This window comes from Platalea leucorodia, assembly GCF_965183815.1.
Source record: "Platalea leucorodia genome assembly, chromosome: 3".
Taxonomy (NCBI): domain Eukaryota; kingdom Metazoa; phylum Chordata; class Aves; order Pelecaniformes; family Threskiornithidae; genus Platalea; species Platalea leucorodia.
The window spans coordinates 101,666,900-101,687,102 of NC_138825.1; the positions used below are offsets into that span (position 1 = coordinate 101,666,900).

Below are 20,203 nucleotides of genomic sequence, written 5' to 3' on the forward strand. Positions count from 1 at the left end.
TCCCTAGGAAAACCTTTAGTGAAAAAAATACACTAAGTTTCCAGAACACTTGCGCTGGAGACGCCAAGACCTCTTTGCAATTATATCTAAGTACACCTTGTGGCCATCTCTACAAGATAGCTTTAACCTTGGCAAAATACACCCACAGCTTAAGTGCTTCTATGAAAAGCTGATGCAAACATGTACATAAACTGATAGAGACAGCATCTATAAAAGTCCATATAAACTGATTTGTCATTATTGTGTACTGACCTTATTTCAATTCAGTTTTCCTCATTCATAAATAAGAAAGCAGCAGTATGAAAAGATTCAGATGTTTCAATTTTATTGCAAATCTTTTGCCCGTGCAATATTTCATAACTATTTTAACTAAGGCAAGTTGAAGAGTGTTTACATTAACATTACTTTCATTAGCTGTAGCATGATATAGTCACATAAGCTTCAAACATGCAGCCTCATTTTATCGTCGTCCAGCTCTATTCTTCAATGCTTTCAAAGTTTTCCTCATGATTGGTGCAATTTCTTCAATAACAACAAAAAGAAGAGACCAGTTAGGATTACAGCAGTGAGTGACTTAAAATGGTATTAGCATAATATTATGCATATATTAATAAGACAGCAAGTTAAAAAGTTATCTTGATAATCTTAGGAAATTCCATTTACTTTTGATAGGCTTCTTTCCATCTTGATTAATGACGCTTGAGCTTCCACTGTTGCTAGTAGGGATCAGATTTGATGATGCATTATTTCTGTCTCTGCTTTCTGGAATCCTTGTTCTTTTAAAACAAGGAAATAAGAAAAAAGTTAGCTTTTGATATGAAACTACCATTTGTTCTGGCTCATTTTGGAGACAAAACAACTGATCACAAACATTTAAGACTTTACATCTCAATGACAGGATTTTAACAAGTCAGTTCTGAATTATTCTATGATTTTTAAACGTACCACAGGTTAGAAGGGACCTCAGGTGGTCATCTTGTCCATTTCCATTCTTGCACAAATTTTCCATTTATTAGATTGGATACACCTTATTTCTCTCAGAATTTGTGAGAGATCAAAATGTTTAGCAATACCATTGTGATTCATGATGCCCTGTGTTCTACTTTGCTCTTTGTGTTTATTTTCCTCTGAACACTGCTGAACTGCTAACTAGCTCTCTGCCAGAAAATGAGAGCAAATTACAAAAGTTTTCTTTTTTTTTTTTTTTTTAAAAAAGTAGGAATGTCTAGGAAAAGGCACAATAACTAACCCTAAATATTAGGTTGGGATCCTCAATCAACAGGACAAGGACTGAGTCAGTCACAGATACAGAGCTGATGCCTACTGCTAAAGACAGTTAAACCAACACAGCATTAAAGTGTCATTAAAGCCGGGCAGCCTTGTACGCCTCAGAGCCAGTCACTGACGTCTGCTGCCAGTTATTGTATCCTGCTGCATGCTGAACTGCAAACAGCAGCCTGCTAGGGATCTGCACGTCTGCTATAGGACGTTTGTAGCTCCTGCAAAAACAGCTTCTTCAGCAAAGAGTACAGCTGAACAAATTCCACAATCGGCAAAACCGACAGGTTTTCAGAGGACATGGTCAAAACAATGAAGTTAAACTCATCATGCCTAAACAAACTCTTGTTCCTCAAGAAGGCAAAGCAACAACCCTCTTACGGCTTCTTTCACACAACAGCAGTTCTTCCCGATTTAACATGCCTGAGAAAAAAAAATATGCGGGCCTTTGAGTACATCATTCAGTTACTGGTTGAGAGACTACTGGAGCAGAAAGGACATTTACATTACTGTACCTGAAGCACCTAAACTGGAAGGCTAGTGTGTCACAATACATATACAACCTCCCACAGGGCAACTGAAAGCAACAGCCTAACTCAAAGTGCTTTAAGCTACTGCCTTGGTGGGGGACAACAGTATGGAAAACAGCAACAGTATGGAAAGAAGCTTCCTAATTTAATCAGCTAAAGGTACAGCTACAAAACCATCATATCTGGTGTAAAAGCTATTTTAAGAAGTTCCTACATCCAAGCTGTCGTTCCTGCCCCATACCACCACCATCTTGAGCAGAGTTGAGGCTGCTTGACTACATCAAGCTCCTGAAATTCAGAGAAAACAGTTTCCCATGGTTTTGTAGGGTCATGTATCCATCCCCACCCCACCCCTCCCAATACCCAGGTCCGTTCAGTATCTAGTTCATGTGCCTAAGATGGAACAGTTACTCAGCACAACTGCAGGCACTACAGCATCAGAACAGAAACAACTTAAAATGACTCTCCTGACATGTTCAGCTATAATAAGTCAGTCTTGCATCACATTTGCAACAACTTAAGTTTTATCCTCCCTGTTCCCAGCTATCTGTCACTATCCACTCACATACTTGTCAACCTGCATAACTGTTCCCTAATTCAGATTAATGAAAAATGTTCCACCTGCCACCTCCCCAGAGGGATAATTTTGAGAGCTAGTTGCAGAGCAGTTATGCCAACGTGGGAACAACCACAGGCAATGGGTACAAGGGAGGGCACCATGCTCACCAGCAGCCACAGCAGAGTAAGTGACCACGGCTTAATATACCCACGTTCAGGCAGTATGAACACTCTCCATAGCTTCTATGGTCCAGCTGCTGGCATGTGGACTCATCAACCCATGGACTGCTTCTGAATCAAACTGCTGATTTTTTCTTTCAGACAAGAACAGAAATTCAAACAGTAAAAAACAGCAGTTTGTCTTCAGATAGCTGAGAAGGGAAGAAGAGGTAGCTACAGCTACAGCTGGTTTATCTCCCTGTTGCAGCCATCCTCTTGGACACAAGAGTTCACGAGGCTGGCAGGAACGGTAGGACAAACATCACATCTCAACTTTGGTTCTCGTGGCTGTTGAACTACTCTGAACTAAGATGTCACAAAGAAAATTTGGCTCTGTACTGTACAAAGGTAACATTTGAGGAACCTCAGTTTTCTGTCCCTCCGGTGATTAGTGTTGGCTACTGCCACAGACTGACTGTTCCAGACACTCCTTTAAAAGCTGCCAAAGCAGAAACCCACAATCAAGAGTATTAAAAGCTGTTGAGATTCACTCTGGCCAGCCATATCACTCTGGACAGCTGACTGGGATTTTATGAAATCAGGAGAACATGTGAGGCTACTAGGCAGGTTTATAAACATGAAACATCAACACTGGAACCTCCCCAGGATGTCAGGCAGCATTAGTGTAATCTGCAGAAAAACAACAGCGTCCACTCACTCTCCAGTGGGAGGGCGAATTCATCACTGGCGCTTCGGGGAAATGTGTGATGACAATGCATACACAGCAGAGGAGCATGCAAGACTTAAAAGGCAAGTTAGTTTCTAGCCACTAGCTGCTTAAAAAAGGAAAGTAAAGCAGAGAGCTATTTATAACTTCAAAAATATTTTGCCAGCAAGCTTTTGTACTGACAAAGACATCTAAACTCAAATTAAAAGTATAGTACAGAACACTTACTTGCACTTCTCTATCGGATGAAGTTGGGCAACAGGTCCTGCTGTCCCATGGATTTCTTGCTGTCGGCGAATGTTCCTGGGTGGTTTTGCTGCACTGGTCACATAAGCCATTTTTACTTGCCGCCCTAATACAGCAGCAAGAAGCAGAGGATATGTGACTTTTTTTTCCCCCTTTATGTTCAAAACTCAGTTGATAATATGGTTGTGTAGCAATTTCTAGGTTTAAATTGGGGAAAAAAATAATTCAGAAAAGCAGAATATGGTACCAAAGTAGTAACTGAACCATAGCAAATCATATACAGGCTGCATACAGCATTTCTTCATAATAACTTTGGTATTTGTAATTACATTTGTACTCTTTGCATTGTTGCTTAGAATCCTCAGTCTAACAAGTAAGGTTTGTCTCCTGTATGCTGCAAGTATTATGCATTAATGTATTGTATTAATGCATGCATTTATTTTTTGAGCAACTTGTAAATTAAAAGGAACAGTGTTCTTTTTTGATGTCTTCTCCTAGAGATACAGCATCAGTGCTCAGTGCAAATAAAACCACTAAAGCCTACATAGTAAGTGTCAACAATAGCAGAAGAGACTGGGTTCTGTAAGTGGAAAAGCTAACCACAGATTTTACCTTTTGGTTTCTCAGACTGAGCTGAAAGAATGTTTTTTGTAAGCATCTTCAGTTTTTCTTCTCTCTGATTGAACAGTCTCAAGTACATTTCACGCCAGGACTCATATTCCAGGAGGCTCTCACTTCTAAAATCTCTCTGGCAGTGTTTCTTCCACAAGTGGTCCGACTCTTCTGTAAACGTCTAGTTTCGACACAAGATATCTTAAATCAAAGATTTAAAAATAACATTTTCAAGAGTACCTGTTAGCTGAGCCGGTAGACAAAGCCCCGTCCCTCAGTGGAGAAAGGTGCAGAACAAATCCCACCACACATGCTCTCACAGGTAATCCCAACACAGAGCGTAGCAACACCATGCAGAGATGCTGACTTCAGCCTAGAAATCACACAGCTTCAAATAGCAGAGCTCTGTATTTGAGTTAATGAGCCATGCTTACAGGCTACACTTGTGTTTCCAACACAGGCTCAGGCCACACCAGCTCTCAACTTTAGGCACACAGAGAAGTGGCCAACTTGCACTACAAAGTGCTACACACTCAGAATCTCGGTGTCCAAATGCATCGTGGAGCTGAAGTCTTAACAGTGTAGACTTCTTATCTACCACACACATTAAATCTCACCCCAAATACTTCCTGATTGGTATGCTTTGCAGCCTTAACAGTTTGTAACTTGAAAACAGTTGGTTCTATTATGACTTTCCCAGCTATTTCAGTGGTAAATACTGTGGTTTTTTTTTTTGCTTGTTTTCAGAAACCAACATACTTTTCTACCACACTGGCTTTCACTTAGTCATCAGTAATAACTCTCCCAAATGCTTTAAATACTGACACTTGAGAAAGGGAGGCTTGATAATGACAGCTGAATTCAAAGCAGTAAGTATGCAAGACAGAAAACCAGTGTAGCCCGTGGAGAATCTTTATCAAAAAGGGTGCAAGGAGGGCAGAAACAGATGCTTCATCCTCCATGGTTCCCTGAATTTAACAAGGCAGAATTTACCGGGTTAAATTCCTCTATTCGAAACAACTGCTCTGGCGTGCAACGTGTTAGCACAGGCTCAAGAATTTCAAAGGGCACACCTCCTACTTCATGTAGTGCTACAAAAGAGGACAGTATTTTCAGTATCTCATTTATTTAACTCAGTGGGTAACACCACTCACCAAACAGTTTAAAAATAAAATACAAATTAATTTTAGCAAGCACTAACAGAACACATGTTTTGAAGTCAAGCTATGAAAACATTTATAAATCAGCAGTTCTGTACTGACTGGCAGTTATATTTGAGGATGGAGAAAGCATCTTTGAATAGCTATTGCCCCATCTTTACCAATGTGCATCACTCCCCTCTGCCTGCACAAGAGAATAAACAATTTCTTGATCATTCATTCTAATTTATGTAAACAAACATCTTTGAGGGGGGAAAAAATCAGCAGGCTTTTTGGCTTATAATTTAGAGGACATTATATTTTAACTAAAATTGGAACTTCAAAAAAGGTAAGCTTTCAAAACAAAACTACTTCTTAGCATGGACACAAATCCATTCTTTTAAGTGCCTTTCACCCTGCTCTGAGTTGCCATTGTAGGGAGGGGCAATATCTTTTAGTAGGCCAGTTATTGGCATGGAGAAAAAAGAAATCTGATACACTCTCAGGCACAGCCTGCTACAAATCCCTTCAAGTACTCACAATCAATATTATTTTGAAGCACACGGATGCACTGTTCATACAGCGTAAGCATCTTTGAAAGACAGACTGTTTTAGAGCCGGAGTAAACTTGCATTTTAGAGTTCAGTCTCCGTCCTGTGAATTGAACTGTCTCACTGACTTGCTGGGGTGCTTCTACAACAGGTGCTAGAGAAGCTGCAAACAAAACATCAAGCAGGGTTTCCTTTACCTCCTGACATTTTACAATGCTTTAAACATTCAGCTTTGCTAGAAACACAGCTGGTAGGACACATGTATATTCATTTTTCTTGAAACACAAAGTTACCACATTATAGTTTGGGGCCCTTACACATACTATATGTTGCAAAAGTCCATTCGTCCTCACCTAACACCAAGACAGCATGTACGTTGCAAGTGAGCTGCACCAACTCAAACCACCCTTACATTATTTATCTCAGGTCTTCATGAGCTGTATTCACATCTAGATTACTCTGTTACCAGTCTACAGCACATTATCGATCTTCCTGAGTTATCCTAGAGAAGCCAGAAGCTGCAATAGCAGTGACGTTTCAAGACCAGAGTGATACAAAACCACTGAAACCTCACAAGAGCTGCTGGGGGAACCACTTGCACTTTGTGTCACCTACCTGTAAAGATGCTAGCAAGTTCCTATGCCGAAACTACACCTAGTGCTTCCTGCATTTGTTTTATCCAAGATAATTTCTACCAAGGCTTTGCCTGCTCTAAGGTATAGACAGGAACAAAGATAAACAGAACCTGTAGAACTACCACCTGATCTATGCCTTCTCTACAGCCGTGGTAACCTTCCACAGTATTTCTTTATTCAGCAAGCCATAAGAGGGAAGCCTTTATAACTCCCTTCAGCTTCAACATGATTTCTACAGACGAGAAAGTGAAGGTCAGGCATTTCTTTGCCATGGAGAAATAAGCCAATACAGTTCATTAGGAAAGTGGATAAAGATGTCTCTACATAGAGCTGTAAACCTGCACTGTTTCACATTTATCAGCCTTGCATACTACTTACCTTTAAAGTCTGCAGCATATGGGGGAGATGAGATTGAGACGCCTGTCAGAAATTTAGGCAGTGGAGTATTAAGAAGATCTTGGAGGGATGCCACCTTGGCCTGTGCACAGTCAAGGAAACATCGCTTAAAACATTACAAATTTGGCTTTACTGAGGCTTAAAATAAGCTACAAAAAAAAAAAACTTAAGCAAACCCCAAAGTTAACTAGGATAACTAGAATTATTGCTTTTCTGCACTTAAAATTTACTCACTGGATTACTTTTCAGTGTATCCTTTCATACTCTACTTACCAAGACTGCATCACAAAAGGAACTTAGTGGGATATCTGCAATCAGTGCATAAAAAGAGATTAAAGAATGGAGCAGATGTGTTCTGCTAACAGGCTTTCAGATAAATCACTATTGAGGTTAGAGGCATGCAGTAAATGAGACAAAACTGCAAGATGACAAAACCACAGTTAAATGTTTAAAGGCAAACTAAATGCCATCCTGAAAGACAAGAAATAGCTTTATACCTAGTCCTATCGAGTCTCCTATATTGTGCTGGATAAGCCACTTAGCCTAAAATTTTCACAGATAACCCCTTAAAAAGGGATTTAAAGATGCAGCAGTCTGGTAAGTACAGGTCCCTATAAATGCTCAGCATTATGTGCAACATCTAAATTGGGTCTCAGGTGTCCTCCAATTGTAAGCCAGGCACTTACAGCCCAAAACCTGCATCTCCCTGAACTCCATTTCAGCATCTTTAATAACTTTTCACAACTGCTTGAACATCCAAGATCTTCCCTCAAACAGTTTATGCTAGAGTATCATACACAAGCCTCTACATTAATATTTCTCCATTTGGGACAAAAGATACCACATTCAGATCGCAGATAAATTGCACAATAAAGAAAGCCTGGAGCTTTCACATCACAGTAAAGATAAAAGACTGAAGAGACCTCTAATTCCCAGTGCACAAAAGGACTTCATTTAAAAGTCTAATTAATACACATGTTTAGATCTACCTTGGCTCAGAGGAGCTACTTAAGCTTCTTCCACTTCAAGGGACTAGGATAGCTCTCATTACAAACATGTATAAGCTATTTTTTATATGCAATACTGTGGCTTACTTCAATGCATTAAAAGAAGAAAGTTCAGTTCCACTGCAGACTTTAACACTCACTATTAAAGAACCACAGTGTCTGACAACACAACTGTGCTATACACAAACAGCTGCTACAGTCACAAACCAGGCTGGTCAAAAATGGAAGGGGACATCTTTCCAAAGGTAAGGACCTTTATTTTGCACGTAAAAAGCAGATTAGCTGATATAGATCAAAGACCATTGCCATATTGGAAATAATCCTAAAAATACAAGACAAGTCAATTGTAAACAGCCAGTAAGCAATAAACAACCTTTTTTTTTTTGCCCCAATTATTGCAATTATTGGCAATTGCAATGCAGCTGATATGTCAGAGCTATGCAATCTGTTGCTAAGATAAATACAGCTGAATTTCACTGAAAATAAGAGACCAAAGCACTTATTTGTCTGCAGTTTATTTGCTATTATCTCAACCACGCAGAGGTTTACCTTTTTATTGGGAGTTTCTGATTGATCATCCTCACATTTTTTTACATCTTCCTCTCCCTTTTTTGCATGAGAAAATTTTGAAGTAGGACAAGCCTTCCTCTTTCTTTTTTTGGTAACCTGGTCATAATTAAGATAAGATTCAAAGGACATAGTAGGGGGCTCAAATTCCTCATCACTAGGTAATTCGGCTTTGCTTTTTACGACAAGTTTTTGTTTTGGTTTCTTCGCACGCTTAGGATTTCTCTGTTTGGAAGCATCCTTACTAAGCTTTTCCTTCAGGGGTGATAAGTCTTTATTGGCTACAGAGGAACACTGCTTTTCTGAAACTTTCTTGCTGTCTGTGGACGTTGTCTCTTTGAAATCACTTTCTTTAGCTTGAGGATTGGTACCCTGGGAAGCATGCTTAGAACCACTGCTGCTACATTCTTTATTATCACATTCTTTTTGAGACTCAGAATCTCTACTTTGGTGGGTCTTTTCACTACAAGTATGCTGCTTATTCAACTTTTTAGAAATGGGAACGCTATTGGAACTTCTGGAAGCCAGTACAGATGCTTTGGACTTCTCTGAAGGCTTAATCTCCTTGGAAATGGAAGATTTTGTCTCATCTTTTTCTTTTTCAGTATTTTGTCTTCTTCCTCTGTGACCACTGCAACATTAAAAAAAAAATATCACATCCCATGCTATATATGATGCTAAATTCTTGAACAATCAATCTTTTTACCTACATTAGTAAAACTAAAAGCATTAAATCACACTATGTGTCATAATTTTACAAGACCCAGAACTGTGCTCTGCTGTGGTCTTATTCTTCCATAACCAGTACAGAATCCCAGAGAAGCAGCTCTTGGGTCCAGCACTGCTAAATACTGCAACAAGAATTGACAGCAAGACAAGTGAAAGTACAGATGTAACCATCAGTAGGAAAACATGCCCAACAGTAGTATTCCCTTATAATGTGTTGGATACCACCTTTTACACAAGTTTCCCTGCATGCTTTATAACACAGATGTGGTACTTGAACTAACAAGGAGACAGAGAATTTACGCCATGTTCTGTAGGTGATACAGATTACAACAGGTCACCCTTCATGCTTTGCTTATCACAGGTTCTGGTATTTCACTTTCCTATTGTTTGAACAACTTTAGACTTAAAACACACATGAATGAATAAATTCATTTAAACCTTTGGCTTTCTCAGCTCAACTGCCTCAAGTTGTTGGAGGTCTGCAAAACATCTAAAGCACAGTCAGCCTGGCCATGGCAGTGGTGGCTGCTTTATTCTAGGAAGAAATCACATCTCTTCAGTGTGACTCCTCCAATACTGGAAGCCCCTCTCAGTCCACAAGAACATTATAGGAAAGCTCTCTATACAACCAAACCACTGGAAAGCTGCCTCATTTCACCACCACTCGGGGAAGAAAGAGCAAGCTTCCCACTTCCCTGAAGAAATGCAGAGCAGTGCCCATCACTGGCTTAGGCCCACTTGCATCAGCTGGGACCTAAGAATTTGTGCCAGTCAAAAAAAGACAGTTGAAGTCTTTGAGTGCTGGCTAGCTAACTGACCAATACTTGTTGCTGTGATTTGTTTTCTGATATTTTATAAGACACAGACTCATTTCTTCCATTCAATTTATGCATTTGTCCTAATGCACATTTGTCATTCCAAACACTTTCCTAAGCTTTCCAAGCTGTATTTTATAAAGTTAAACCACAGGATAATAAACTTTTTGCTAAAAGTTAGTTCACACCTACCTTTTATTTTCTGGAAGAATAAGTTTTTTCCATTGTTTTACCAGGGTTTTAGCTACATTCCCAGCAGCGGCATGCTTCCTAAAACTGTTAACTGTTTTGCCTATGCCAGTTTCCTGTTCAAAACAGTGCAAGAAAGATGGGCAGAATAAATCACAACTATCAACCCAAATAAAACCTTCTCTAAAACTGCTACAAACTGTACTAGCCTAGTAGTCAGAGAAGTCTTACGGCAGCTAAGGAAATAATAAAAATTGCACTCTTTAGACTTCAAACAGAACTGAAGAAAAGGTAAATATTTATAACCAAGTACAGGGAACAAAATGCAGTCTTAATTCATAAAACCAAGTCATTTTCCTCCATTAAATGTATGTATTTCAGGAATTTCACTTGGCTCGAATGCTTATGCCCACAAAATCCATACTGCCCCAGTGAATTAGATTAATCAATTCAAATTCCCTTTAGCCTTATGCAGGTACATTTTAGCATGTTAGCACATATGATGGACGTATCGTAATCTAAAATGCATCTCAACCAGGATTAGTATGGGGTAGAGGGGTCAGAGGAGCAGAGTTCATATGACTAAACTCAGTCTCAGTTTCAGCCACGGGGCCGGGGGGGAACCCTTGACATTTAAAACCTGTCATTTTCTGTTTTCCCCCAGTACAATTATTTTCACATTACCATTGTGCCTTCAAATCTTGCTCTAGTGAGTTTTATGTTGTTTAAGCATAACTATCTTGCAGCCTTTAAGTGTATATAAGTGTCACAGGTGATTTTTTTTTTAATCCTGTATTATCAGTAAGTATCTCTGATTCACGAACTCTCCCTTTTAAGATACATACAAAACCTAGAATTCACTAGGTTAGCAGCAGCCTGTTAATGCTCTTGCTAACTACTGAAATGATACTTCTGTGAAGTCTGAGCAAGAGCTATACACATGCTACTCCCACATAATTGGCTCCCACCTTAGAAAGGGCTTCCTTAATTTCACTTTAAGGAGATTTAACTTCTGTATAATTTTAGCAATACTGGTTTGGTAGGTCAGTGTATTGCAAATAGATGTAAGAAATTTAGTGGGATCATTTCCTAAAGCCATTTATGTTCTTCATGTGTTAAAAATATGTGGAGTCCTCATTTGTAAGACATCTCTTTCCTCTATTTGACTTGAAGGCTTCCATCCAAGTCTGTCACATTATAAAACATGCAAGTCTGTTGGGAACATTAATTGTCTGCAGAAGCCCTTTGTCATTTTAAAAAACTAATTGCAATATGAGATTATTTTGTTTTCCAATAAAAATACACAAATATTGCCGTATTCCAGTAGAAGTCTACCTGTGTTTAGGCAGGCAAATGCCTTTTTGCCTGAATAGGCCAGCCAAATATCTTAATTACCATATTCTTCCTCTTACTCGTCAAAGAACTCTCACAAACCCCACATTTTTCTTCTTCCCAAAATACAGACACATTGCTCGTAATAACTAGAAGCGCCACAGACTAGCGTGAGAATTTCTACTATAAAATTTGATAGGATGCAGCTTGGATAAGGATACAAGTCACAAGTATCCTTACTCTATAACTTGGGATGCCTGCTCTTTAAATGCAAGAAACTAACCTTTAGCTGCTAACAAAAGACAGAAGATTTAGACAACTGACCTAAAGAATGGTTCACCCATATTTGCTTTTTCTTAAGCATTGACTTGAAAGCAGTTTTACAGTGATAAGAAACCAACCCCGAGTAGCAAAGTGTTCTCTATATGCTCAGATGCCTGCGCAGTACTATCACTGTTGGCATAATACTGCATTTGTCAAATTGTATGCCCAGCTTCCAGCTGGCTTTTGGAAAAGGCTCCATGGTTCCTTCTACAGAGCTCTAAACAAATCGTGATTAAGAGTCATTACAAAACACAACAATGTTCACTGCTTCTATGATTACAGACCCCTGACATTTACACAGTAATTCACTACAGAAGAGTTTATTGTATTATTGGTCACTTACCACTAGAATATCCAGTGATATATTCAAATCCTGTAGTACCTTAAGTGTTTCTATAATCTGGAAGGAAACATTAGATTTTTTTTAAACAAATATTCATAAGTTTTATTCTATTTTTCTCATCCTCATTCACATGTTTAATCCAAAAATACTCAATAGTGTTAAGAGGAATATCCAGTAACTCCAGGAAAAGGTAAGCACTCCTCTACTGCACATCAGGGCTGTCCCTGAAGTTTGTGCTGTGAACTAGTACGGTTCTGCCAACCCCCCAATTTCAGTAACACCAGAAAATCCACTAGGTATGAATTTACCACTACAGAGATTACATTAAAGATCAATAATACAGTAGTACAGGCTACATATATATGCCCACATTCCTCATGTAGCAGTGACCCTCATTTGTCACAGAGCTGATAGAAAAAACTGCGTTACGCAGAACCAGCACCATGCAAAAAGCAGCAAGTCTCCCAGCAGGTCTCCCAGTCAGCAGCACCAATCCATCAGCCCAGGCCAAGAAAGGACAACAGAGCTGGTAGGAGCCGAGTTTGCAAAAAATAAGGTTTTGAAAACTTAACTGCAATTCGTATATTAACAAAATGAGCTCAAGCTAGAACAGCTGTTTTGTTTCGCACTGACAAAGTGTACACCTGTTAAAAAACTCAACATTTCCATCAAAGCAGGAAAGAATTTTTCAAACACAAAATGGCTTATCTTCCTATGAGAAGTGTTTTAATAACACAGAAGTCCCATTTATAAGCAGAGTATAAATTTCTTTGGCAATATGATACAATTTCTGTGGCAATGGGTGTACAGCACCCCAGAGTGTTGCACTTGACCACACACAAGCAATTTGCCTTATATTTCACAAACTTCCATAAAGCTATGTTAGGTAGATCACAGGATTAGTATGGAACTGAAGCAACAGCATTTCTTAAGGCTTTCACAAAGCCTGGAATACTAATCAAGTTTTTCAGATCATTGCCACTTCTAAAGTCAATGGCAGGAACCTGCAGGAATGCAAAACAGACTACCCAGAAACATTTTAACTAGAATAACAGCTATGATAACTTAAATAACTGATGAACTGTCATGTATCATATTAGACACTGCTTCTGAAATGATGTTGCAGGAGGTAGAAGAGGTACTAAAATAAGTGAGCAGCAAACTTGAAACAATTTACAAATAGCACTGGGGGGATATTTTTCTCTACTATTGTTCTGAGTTTCATTGTTCCTATAATGCATTAGTAGTGGAATCCCACACTTGACACTGAATTTCTTTGTGTACAGCGGCCACTATCTATGTGCCTGGCATGCAGGTCTTCCTGTAAATCATCCACCCTGCAATAGTGTTTGAGACCTAGAGAAGTACATAAGAAATGCTTCACAGCCTGGGAAAACATGAGAAAAGCTGTAACAATAATAAATACACCTAGGACCAGCAGTAACAAATCAACTTTCTCCCAAAAAGTTCAGCTAACTACAAAATGCCTACAAAAAAGCTTCCTGACCAAAATTTTGGAACGAGTATGAAAGCCATGTGAAGTTCTGCTTATCTCCTGTTTAAGGGTAAGATACTCCCTGAGCAAGCAAGTTGAGTCAACAATATATGCAATGAAGTTAAAAACAGCTTTGCATCTCAAGAGAACTACTCTTCCTTTTGAGGACAACACAAGCTTAACATTTAACTTTTTTCAGACACTTCACAGGTATAGACTATGTATTTTGTGAGCTGAAGACTTTCTAAATCATCCCCATCAGGAAGCATGTTGCAAAGATGCTTAAGTAAAACAAATAATTGGTTACAATATTAATCAAAATCACTAGAAATTCTGTTATCAGTGCCAGGTTAGCTAATTTTCTTGTTTAATTAAAAAATATATCCCCATTCATTTAATTTATTTTGCCATCAAAAGGACATAACCCATTGCTGAGGAGATATATTGTGCTATATAGGATGACTAGATACTCAAGCAGTGCAAAACACTGGAATAAATCCTATAGCCCAAAGAATCCTATACATGGAAGAATACTAAAAGATGTTTTTAATCAAGCTGCAAGGAGAATGGGGGTTTTGAGCATTTCTTCTTGATGGATTTTAGACTAAGTTAATTCATAAAGCTGAGTTCATTCCAGAAGAGGAGGTTCAGGGAGCAGGCAATTACTATTCATGCAACTTCAAAACAGGCTAAATTACAAAAGTACCTAGATGACAAGCATGTCTGAAAACAGTCAACACATTTTAATGAAAGACAAAACTTACAAAGTTTTCTAAACCAAAGACCACACTGTTTAATTTGCTTTCTCAGAAAGTATATCACATTTGGCAAATTAAGACAAACAAAGAGGATTTCATTAAAAAGAAAACAGAAAGCATCAATCAAACATTCTGACAATTCTTTTAGGAGAAGCGATCCTGATCTCTCAAAAGCAGGGAGCCGCTTAGGCTGCGGCGAGATCGGCAGCTATGCATGTACAGGACTACCAAAGGAGAGAGCTCCATTAGCCTTGTACTGTAACTGGGCAATGTAAACGGCAGCATCCAGCCTGCCGGTAGGAATCGCCCACCTCCGAGCCCTTGGCATGTAAAACCAAACTTAGTTACAGACACGATCAGGAAACAAGCAAATGTAATTTGTGGCAAACATCAGTAAGAGCAGAGAAACTTTGTATTTACCCTATTTGCTGGAGAGTTTTGATTTCTTATTAAAGACTAGGAGGGGCTGTTTACTATTTAAAGCACAAATACCAAGCTCCAATAGATATCAGACTTTGGTGAAGGCCACAGAAAGGTATATTGTGAAACATAAGGCATAGTAAAGCCTGTCACTGAAACTAAAGCTTGTTAAAAACACAAACTTTGGTGTCATTATATTTATATGGCAGACCATTACATTTATTACATAAAATAAGGCAAAAAGAGAAAGGTATTTATCTGAAGTCTGTTCTGAGCAGGCCTTCAAAAACAAAATGAAGATTGACTGTTGAGGTGCCTTGCTCTAACCATATCTTTTACTGTAGCATTTGTAGGCCATCTGGCTCTTCTTATCTCACTGGACTGTACCCAATAATTTTTCCCCAAGTCCTTCCCTATAGGCACAATACATATGTAACCCTCCACTGGTTTTCAGACTATTTTACTTTGCATACCACTACCAATTATACCCTCATGGAAAAACTTTACTGACTTTAAAAGATATGGTAAACTTCATAAAAACTACGAAGAACATAAAAGTTATTTCTATATATGATTCCTTAACTGTTCTATGCAATTCCTAATTACATCCTGATGTACAGATGAGTCAAAGCCTTTAGGACTGTTGTTTTTCCAATAAATGGCATTCCAAGCAAGCCCAAGACACAGGTCTTCATGCAATGTAAACAGACAACAGAAGCAGAGCCTTATGGACAAACTGAGAGCCAATACACACATACCAGCATGAGACAAAAGCAAAGGTGACAACAGGAGCAAGAGTGAGCTAAGTGGAGGAGGGAAAGCAGGCAGGCATTCAGAAAGCAGAGAGTAAAGGTAATGAACAATTGGCAAGAAGCATGTGAGCAAACAAAATTTTCCACAGTCAAAACTGAAAGCAGAGTGATAACAACAGATCCCAGGTGCACTGAGTTTGGTCTCTTCCCACTGTACCAGTGCTGCTCCAGCCTCCCTTTTATGAGTGCAGTACAGTCACCTCACTTTTCCTAGCTGAGCCTGGACCCTCAGGAAGGATGGGACCCGTTAATGGGTCCCCAGGCCACCTGTGGTCAAGGGACTGACTCAACATTTCACCACAATAACTCCTTCTTGCTTTCTTTCCTTCCGTCTCTTCCTTGCTCACTTCCCTCCTCTTCCTCGCTCACTAGCTGCATCTCTCTCTCAAAGGGATCCTTATGATTATTTAGCCCGTTCTCTTCTAACAACAGAGCCCGTGAAACTTCACAAAGTGGTAAATCCACATCAAGTCCATAACTTCTGGCTGAGCTAGACCAGCTCATTTGAAAGAGTACCAGGACTCTGAGGACAACACGTCAGAAAAATCCAACACATTCGCAAGTGAGTCAGTCCTATGACCTCAGTAAAAAAAAAAAAAAGTTTCCCTAAAAAAAATTGTCTAGTTTTGCTTTCAGCTACTGAATCTCATGATCTCCTTCTGCTAAATAAAGGAATCTTCTTCCAAACATCTTATACAACACAGAAATGTAAGCACTAATCACACACTTTACCTTGGTTCTTTAGTTTCAGTAAGTTATGCTCGCCAGAGAGTCATTTTCGAGCTGTCTTAGCATCTTTCCAGCTTGGCAGCATTGTTTTTAAAAACAGTCCCCAGAACAGGACATAATATTCCTGTCATTGCCCCTCTAATACTATATAGCAGTAATAATATAACCCTGCTAAGCTACCCAAAGATAGCACTTATTCCATAAGCCACTGCATTGTACTGCAATTTCATGCTTAACCGATAATACATCAGAGCTCCAAATCATTTTCTGAGTCAATGCTTTCCAAAATACAGTCTCCTATCCCGAGTGACCTATATTCACAGCTCCTAGCTGTGACTTTCCACTGAGCCGTGTTAAAATGCGTGTTGCTCAAATGAATAACACACGATCAAAGTTGGTTTCTAGAAGAGTCTCTTCATTTGACACAAATTACTTCAGTATTCATAGTATTTCCCTACAATGCTTGTTGTCTTCTAAATTAATAAAGATTTGAGTAGCATCAGGTCAAGAACAGATGCATAATCACCTCCCACCCCCCAAAAAGGGCACCACAAACCCACAACCAAAACCACAAATCAACATTGTTTTCTGATGAGGTCTGGCACTTATTTTTGATAAGTGCAATTGAAATCCATTTTATGTATTGCATCAGGTCCATAACATTGCTACCGTAACCAGCATCATATAGAAGCAAGTCAAATGCCTTAGGAGACTTGCATATATTTATGACAGTTAGTGTCAGCTGAATATAATTTGAGATAAATTTGGCAGTACATATCAACATAAAGTCTCATCGAGTGGCATGCATCATGGCATCATCCTTTAATTCTACACCAATTACATCTCATATGCAACACCATGCAGCTGTTCAACACGCTCCTTCATGATCAATGTCAATGAAGACCCTTTCATTTACCTGCATAAACAATAGCACAGTATTTTTTTCCCTGTCCTGCTGAACTTCCCTAGTACCTTGAGCATCATTCAATACCTAAATCATTAGTTCTGTTCATTCTTTGGTCAACTCTCTGAAAACTCACTGGGGCAGCTATCAAACCTCGCACATTAAGCAGCTTTTGACATGAACAATCAGTGTTCTGCATCTTCCCTGATTACTATCAGATCAGAAAGTATTTAGCAATTATTAAGAAGTGCCAAGACATGGAACAGAAATATATGACAACATCAACACTTGCCTACAGACACATCTGTAATGTTGATTTATTATTCTTTCTACACATACCTAAACCTTTCCTCTTTGCCTTTAAAGAGGATAACTATATATTTTCTATTACTAGATTTACCTGTTATTAGCAGCACATTTCACGACTGCCAATTTACAGCTATCAGTTTCTCACTTCCCCTACCACTCCTTAGCCCCTGTTATCTGTAAATATTTCTATTCCACTAGACACAGTTTTACCAGGGACAGCAGAAGTGCTGCAGCACCACCATTAGTCCCATTTTATGCAGCACCTGCCTGCAGTCATGCCACATAACAGCTGCGTATCTCCTCCCTTAACAGAGCTAAATCTGCCAGGGCTATTCACATTTTTCACTTGAGTTGAATGTTTTGAAACTTACTGGTTTGGGATCGCTTAAAAATTAATTACCTCTAGAATTGTTTCTTTCTTTTCCCTTTCAATCTCTTGTTCAGAATACTGTATCAACACCAGCCCCAAAGACTATAATATCTGATCACTTCTGTAGCACAAGAAGAAATTTTAGGTTCATTGAACTGCAAATTAAAACATCTGAAGAAGCACCTGCACAGATATTTGCATTTTGGACAGATATAGCCTACAGCACTGGCATTCAGGAAGATAAACCATTATTGGCTAAGAAAATCAGTATTTCCTATATATGCATACACACACACTTTGAAAACACACAGTAGATATGATCAATAACTAAGCTTTTCAAGTTCATTAACTACCAAATACAACACAGCTTAAATTTTACTGCTGCCCTCTGCCTCCAAATACTTCCACAAACTTTAAACCATCAGGTTTTAATGCCTCAGAAATCTATCATGGCAAATGCATTCTGTACTTCCAAACTGAATTCAATCCTCAAAAAAACCCCCACCCTTTTGAATACACCTTCTTCAGTCAAATGCGATTTATTACTCCATAAAACACCGAGGCCAGTTTGGCACACACTCCTTTGCTTCCATTCCCTTCAGAGCCCAGGCTGCCCCTCAGAGCACCGAGGGTGTCTTCGTCCCCCCTCGGCCTGGAGCCTGCGCTTATCTCCCCGTCTGCCGCTCGGTGCCTCCAGTGTCAAGCGCAGCTTCCGTAGGCTGCTCTGATCCATCTCCCCGCTGATGGTTGCTCGCTTCAAGGATTCCTTATCTAGTCCTTGCAGCTACCGAGCAGCCCTGCTATCCTACAGAGGCTGTTTAATTTCTTTCAGAGATAAGAGCAGCTTTGTTCTCGCACCAGGAATAACAACAACGCAGGGTGCGACAGCTCCCGCTCCTCTTGCTGCATGCCGTTAAAACAAAGCAGAAACACCTATTTCACTGAGAAAACCTCTTACGAGCACAGAAATTGGCACCCCAGCTGCTGTGGTTTGATCTTCTGGCCACGCCAACAAGACTTCACACAACCAGCGTTACCTGTTACATGTAACGCCATAGCACCCAGATTTGGTTGCCCTTCTCCTCACCTGACTGGCACACAGGGCCTCTTGGCAACCCACAGAAAGCTTCAGCCCTTACCCACCCGGGAAACAACCACGCGTGACCTGGCCGCTGCCCACCCCTCCTTCCACCCCTCCCGGTCATGGCAAGGGAGGGAAACAAAATGGAGACCCAGGGCCGGCGTCTCGCACGGAGGCTCCCCCTCGGCGGCCCAGCTGGCTGCGCCCAGCCGCGACACCCTCGCCCTGCTCGGCCGGGCCGGCAGCCAGCGCCGAGGGGGGACACAGGAGGGCGGCAACGCGGGCCCGCATCTCCTCCGCCCGGCGAGGGCCAGCGGCCTCCGCCGGCTTCGCCCGCCAGCGGCACCGCTGCTGCGTTACGTATAGACACGTAAACATATATAGTATACGTTAAGAGACCGGGGCAGCCTCCTGACGGCCCCGGGTGGAGCCCCCGCCTTCCTCCGCCGGAGCCAGCGCGGCCGCGGGGCGGGGCGGGTACCTCCGCCGGCTCCTGCGCGCAGCCCAGCCGCTCCTTCAGCTCCAGCACCCGCCGCGCGGCGCTCCGCCCCTCCGCCATGGCACCGGGCCGGCTGCCCGCCCAGCCCCGGCCGCCCGCCCAGTCCCGCCGGCGGCCCGGGCCGCTCAGCCCCCGCTCGCCCCTCTTGTAGCGGCGCCCGCCGCGCCATAGGCGGCGCCGCGGCCAGGCCCGGCTCGGCCCGGCCCTGCCTCAGGAGCGCCGGCCCGTGGCGGCGCCTCTCCCTGTCCCTGCCGGTGCCACCGGTACCACTGAACATGAGCCAGCAGGGTGCTCAGGGGGCCAAGAGGGCCAATGGCATCCTGGCTTGTATCAGGAATAGTGTGGCCAGCAGGACCAGGGAGGTGATAGTGCCCCTGGACTCGGCACTGGTGAGGCTGCACCTCGAGTCCTGTGTTCAGTTTTGGGCCCCTCACTACAAGAAGGACATCGAGGTGCTGGAGTGTGTCCAGAGGAGGGCAACGAAGCTGGTGAAGGGTCTGGAGCACAAGTCTTACGAGGAGCAGCTGAGGGAGCTGGGGTTGTTTAGTCTGGAGAAGAGGAGGCTGAGGGGAGACCTTATTGCTCTCTACAGCTACCTGGAAGGAGGTTGTAGCGAGGTGGGGGTCAGTTTCTTCTCCCAAGTAACAAGCAACAGGATAAGAAGAAATGGCCTCAAGTTGTGCCAGGGA

The 20,203-nt window shown here is 41.1% G+C and overlaps 1 protein-coding gene across 1 annotated transcript; it reads right to left on the reverse strand.

The window, feature by feature from the left end:
* Positions 1 to 379: 379 nt before the first annotated feature.
* Positions 380 to 19,574, reverse strand: LOC309587588 (elongin-A-like; the record flags this gene model as incomplete). Its single annotated transcript, XM_082305886.1, has 11 exons — positions 380 to 522; positions 664 to 776; positions 3,481 to 3,604; positions 4,111 to 4,291; positions 5,104 to 5,201; positions 5,790 to 5,963; positions 6,814 to 6,913; positions 8,388 to 9,036; positions 10,142 to 10,254; positions 12,138 to 12,194; positions 19,497 to 19,574. 11 exons carry the CDS (start codon positions 19,572 to 19,574, stop codon positions 461 to 463), a joined length of 1,749 nt encoding a protein of 582 aa, XP_082162012.1. The 3' UTR covers positions 380 to 460.
* Between the last annotated feature and the right edge of the window lie 629 nt (positions 19,575 to 20,203).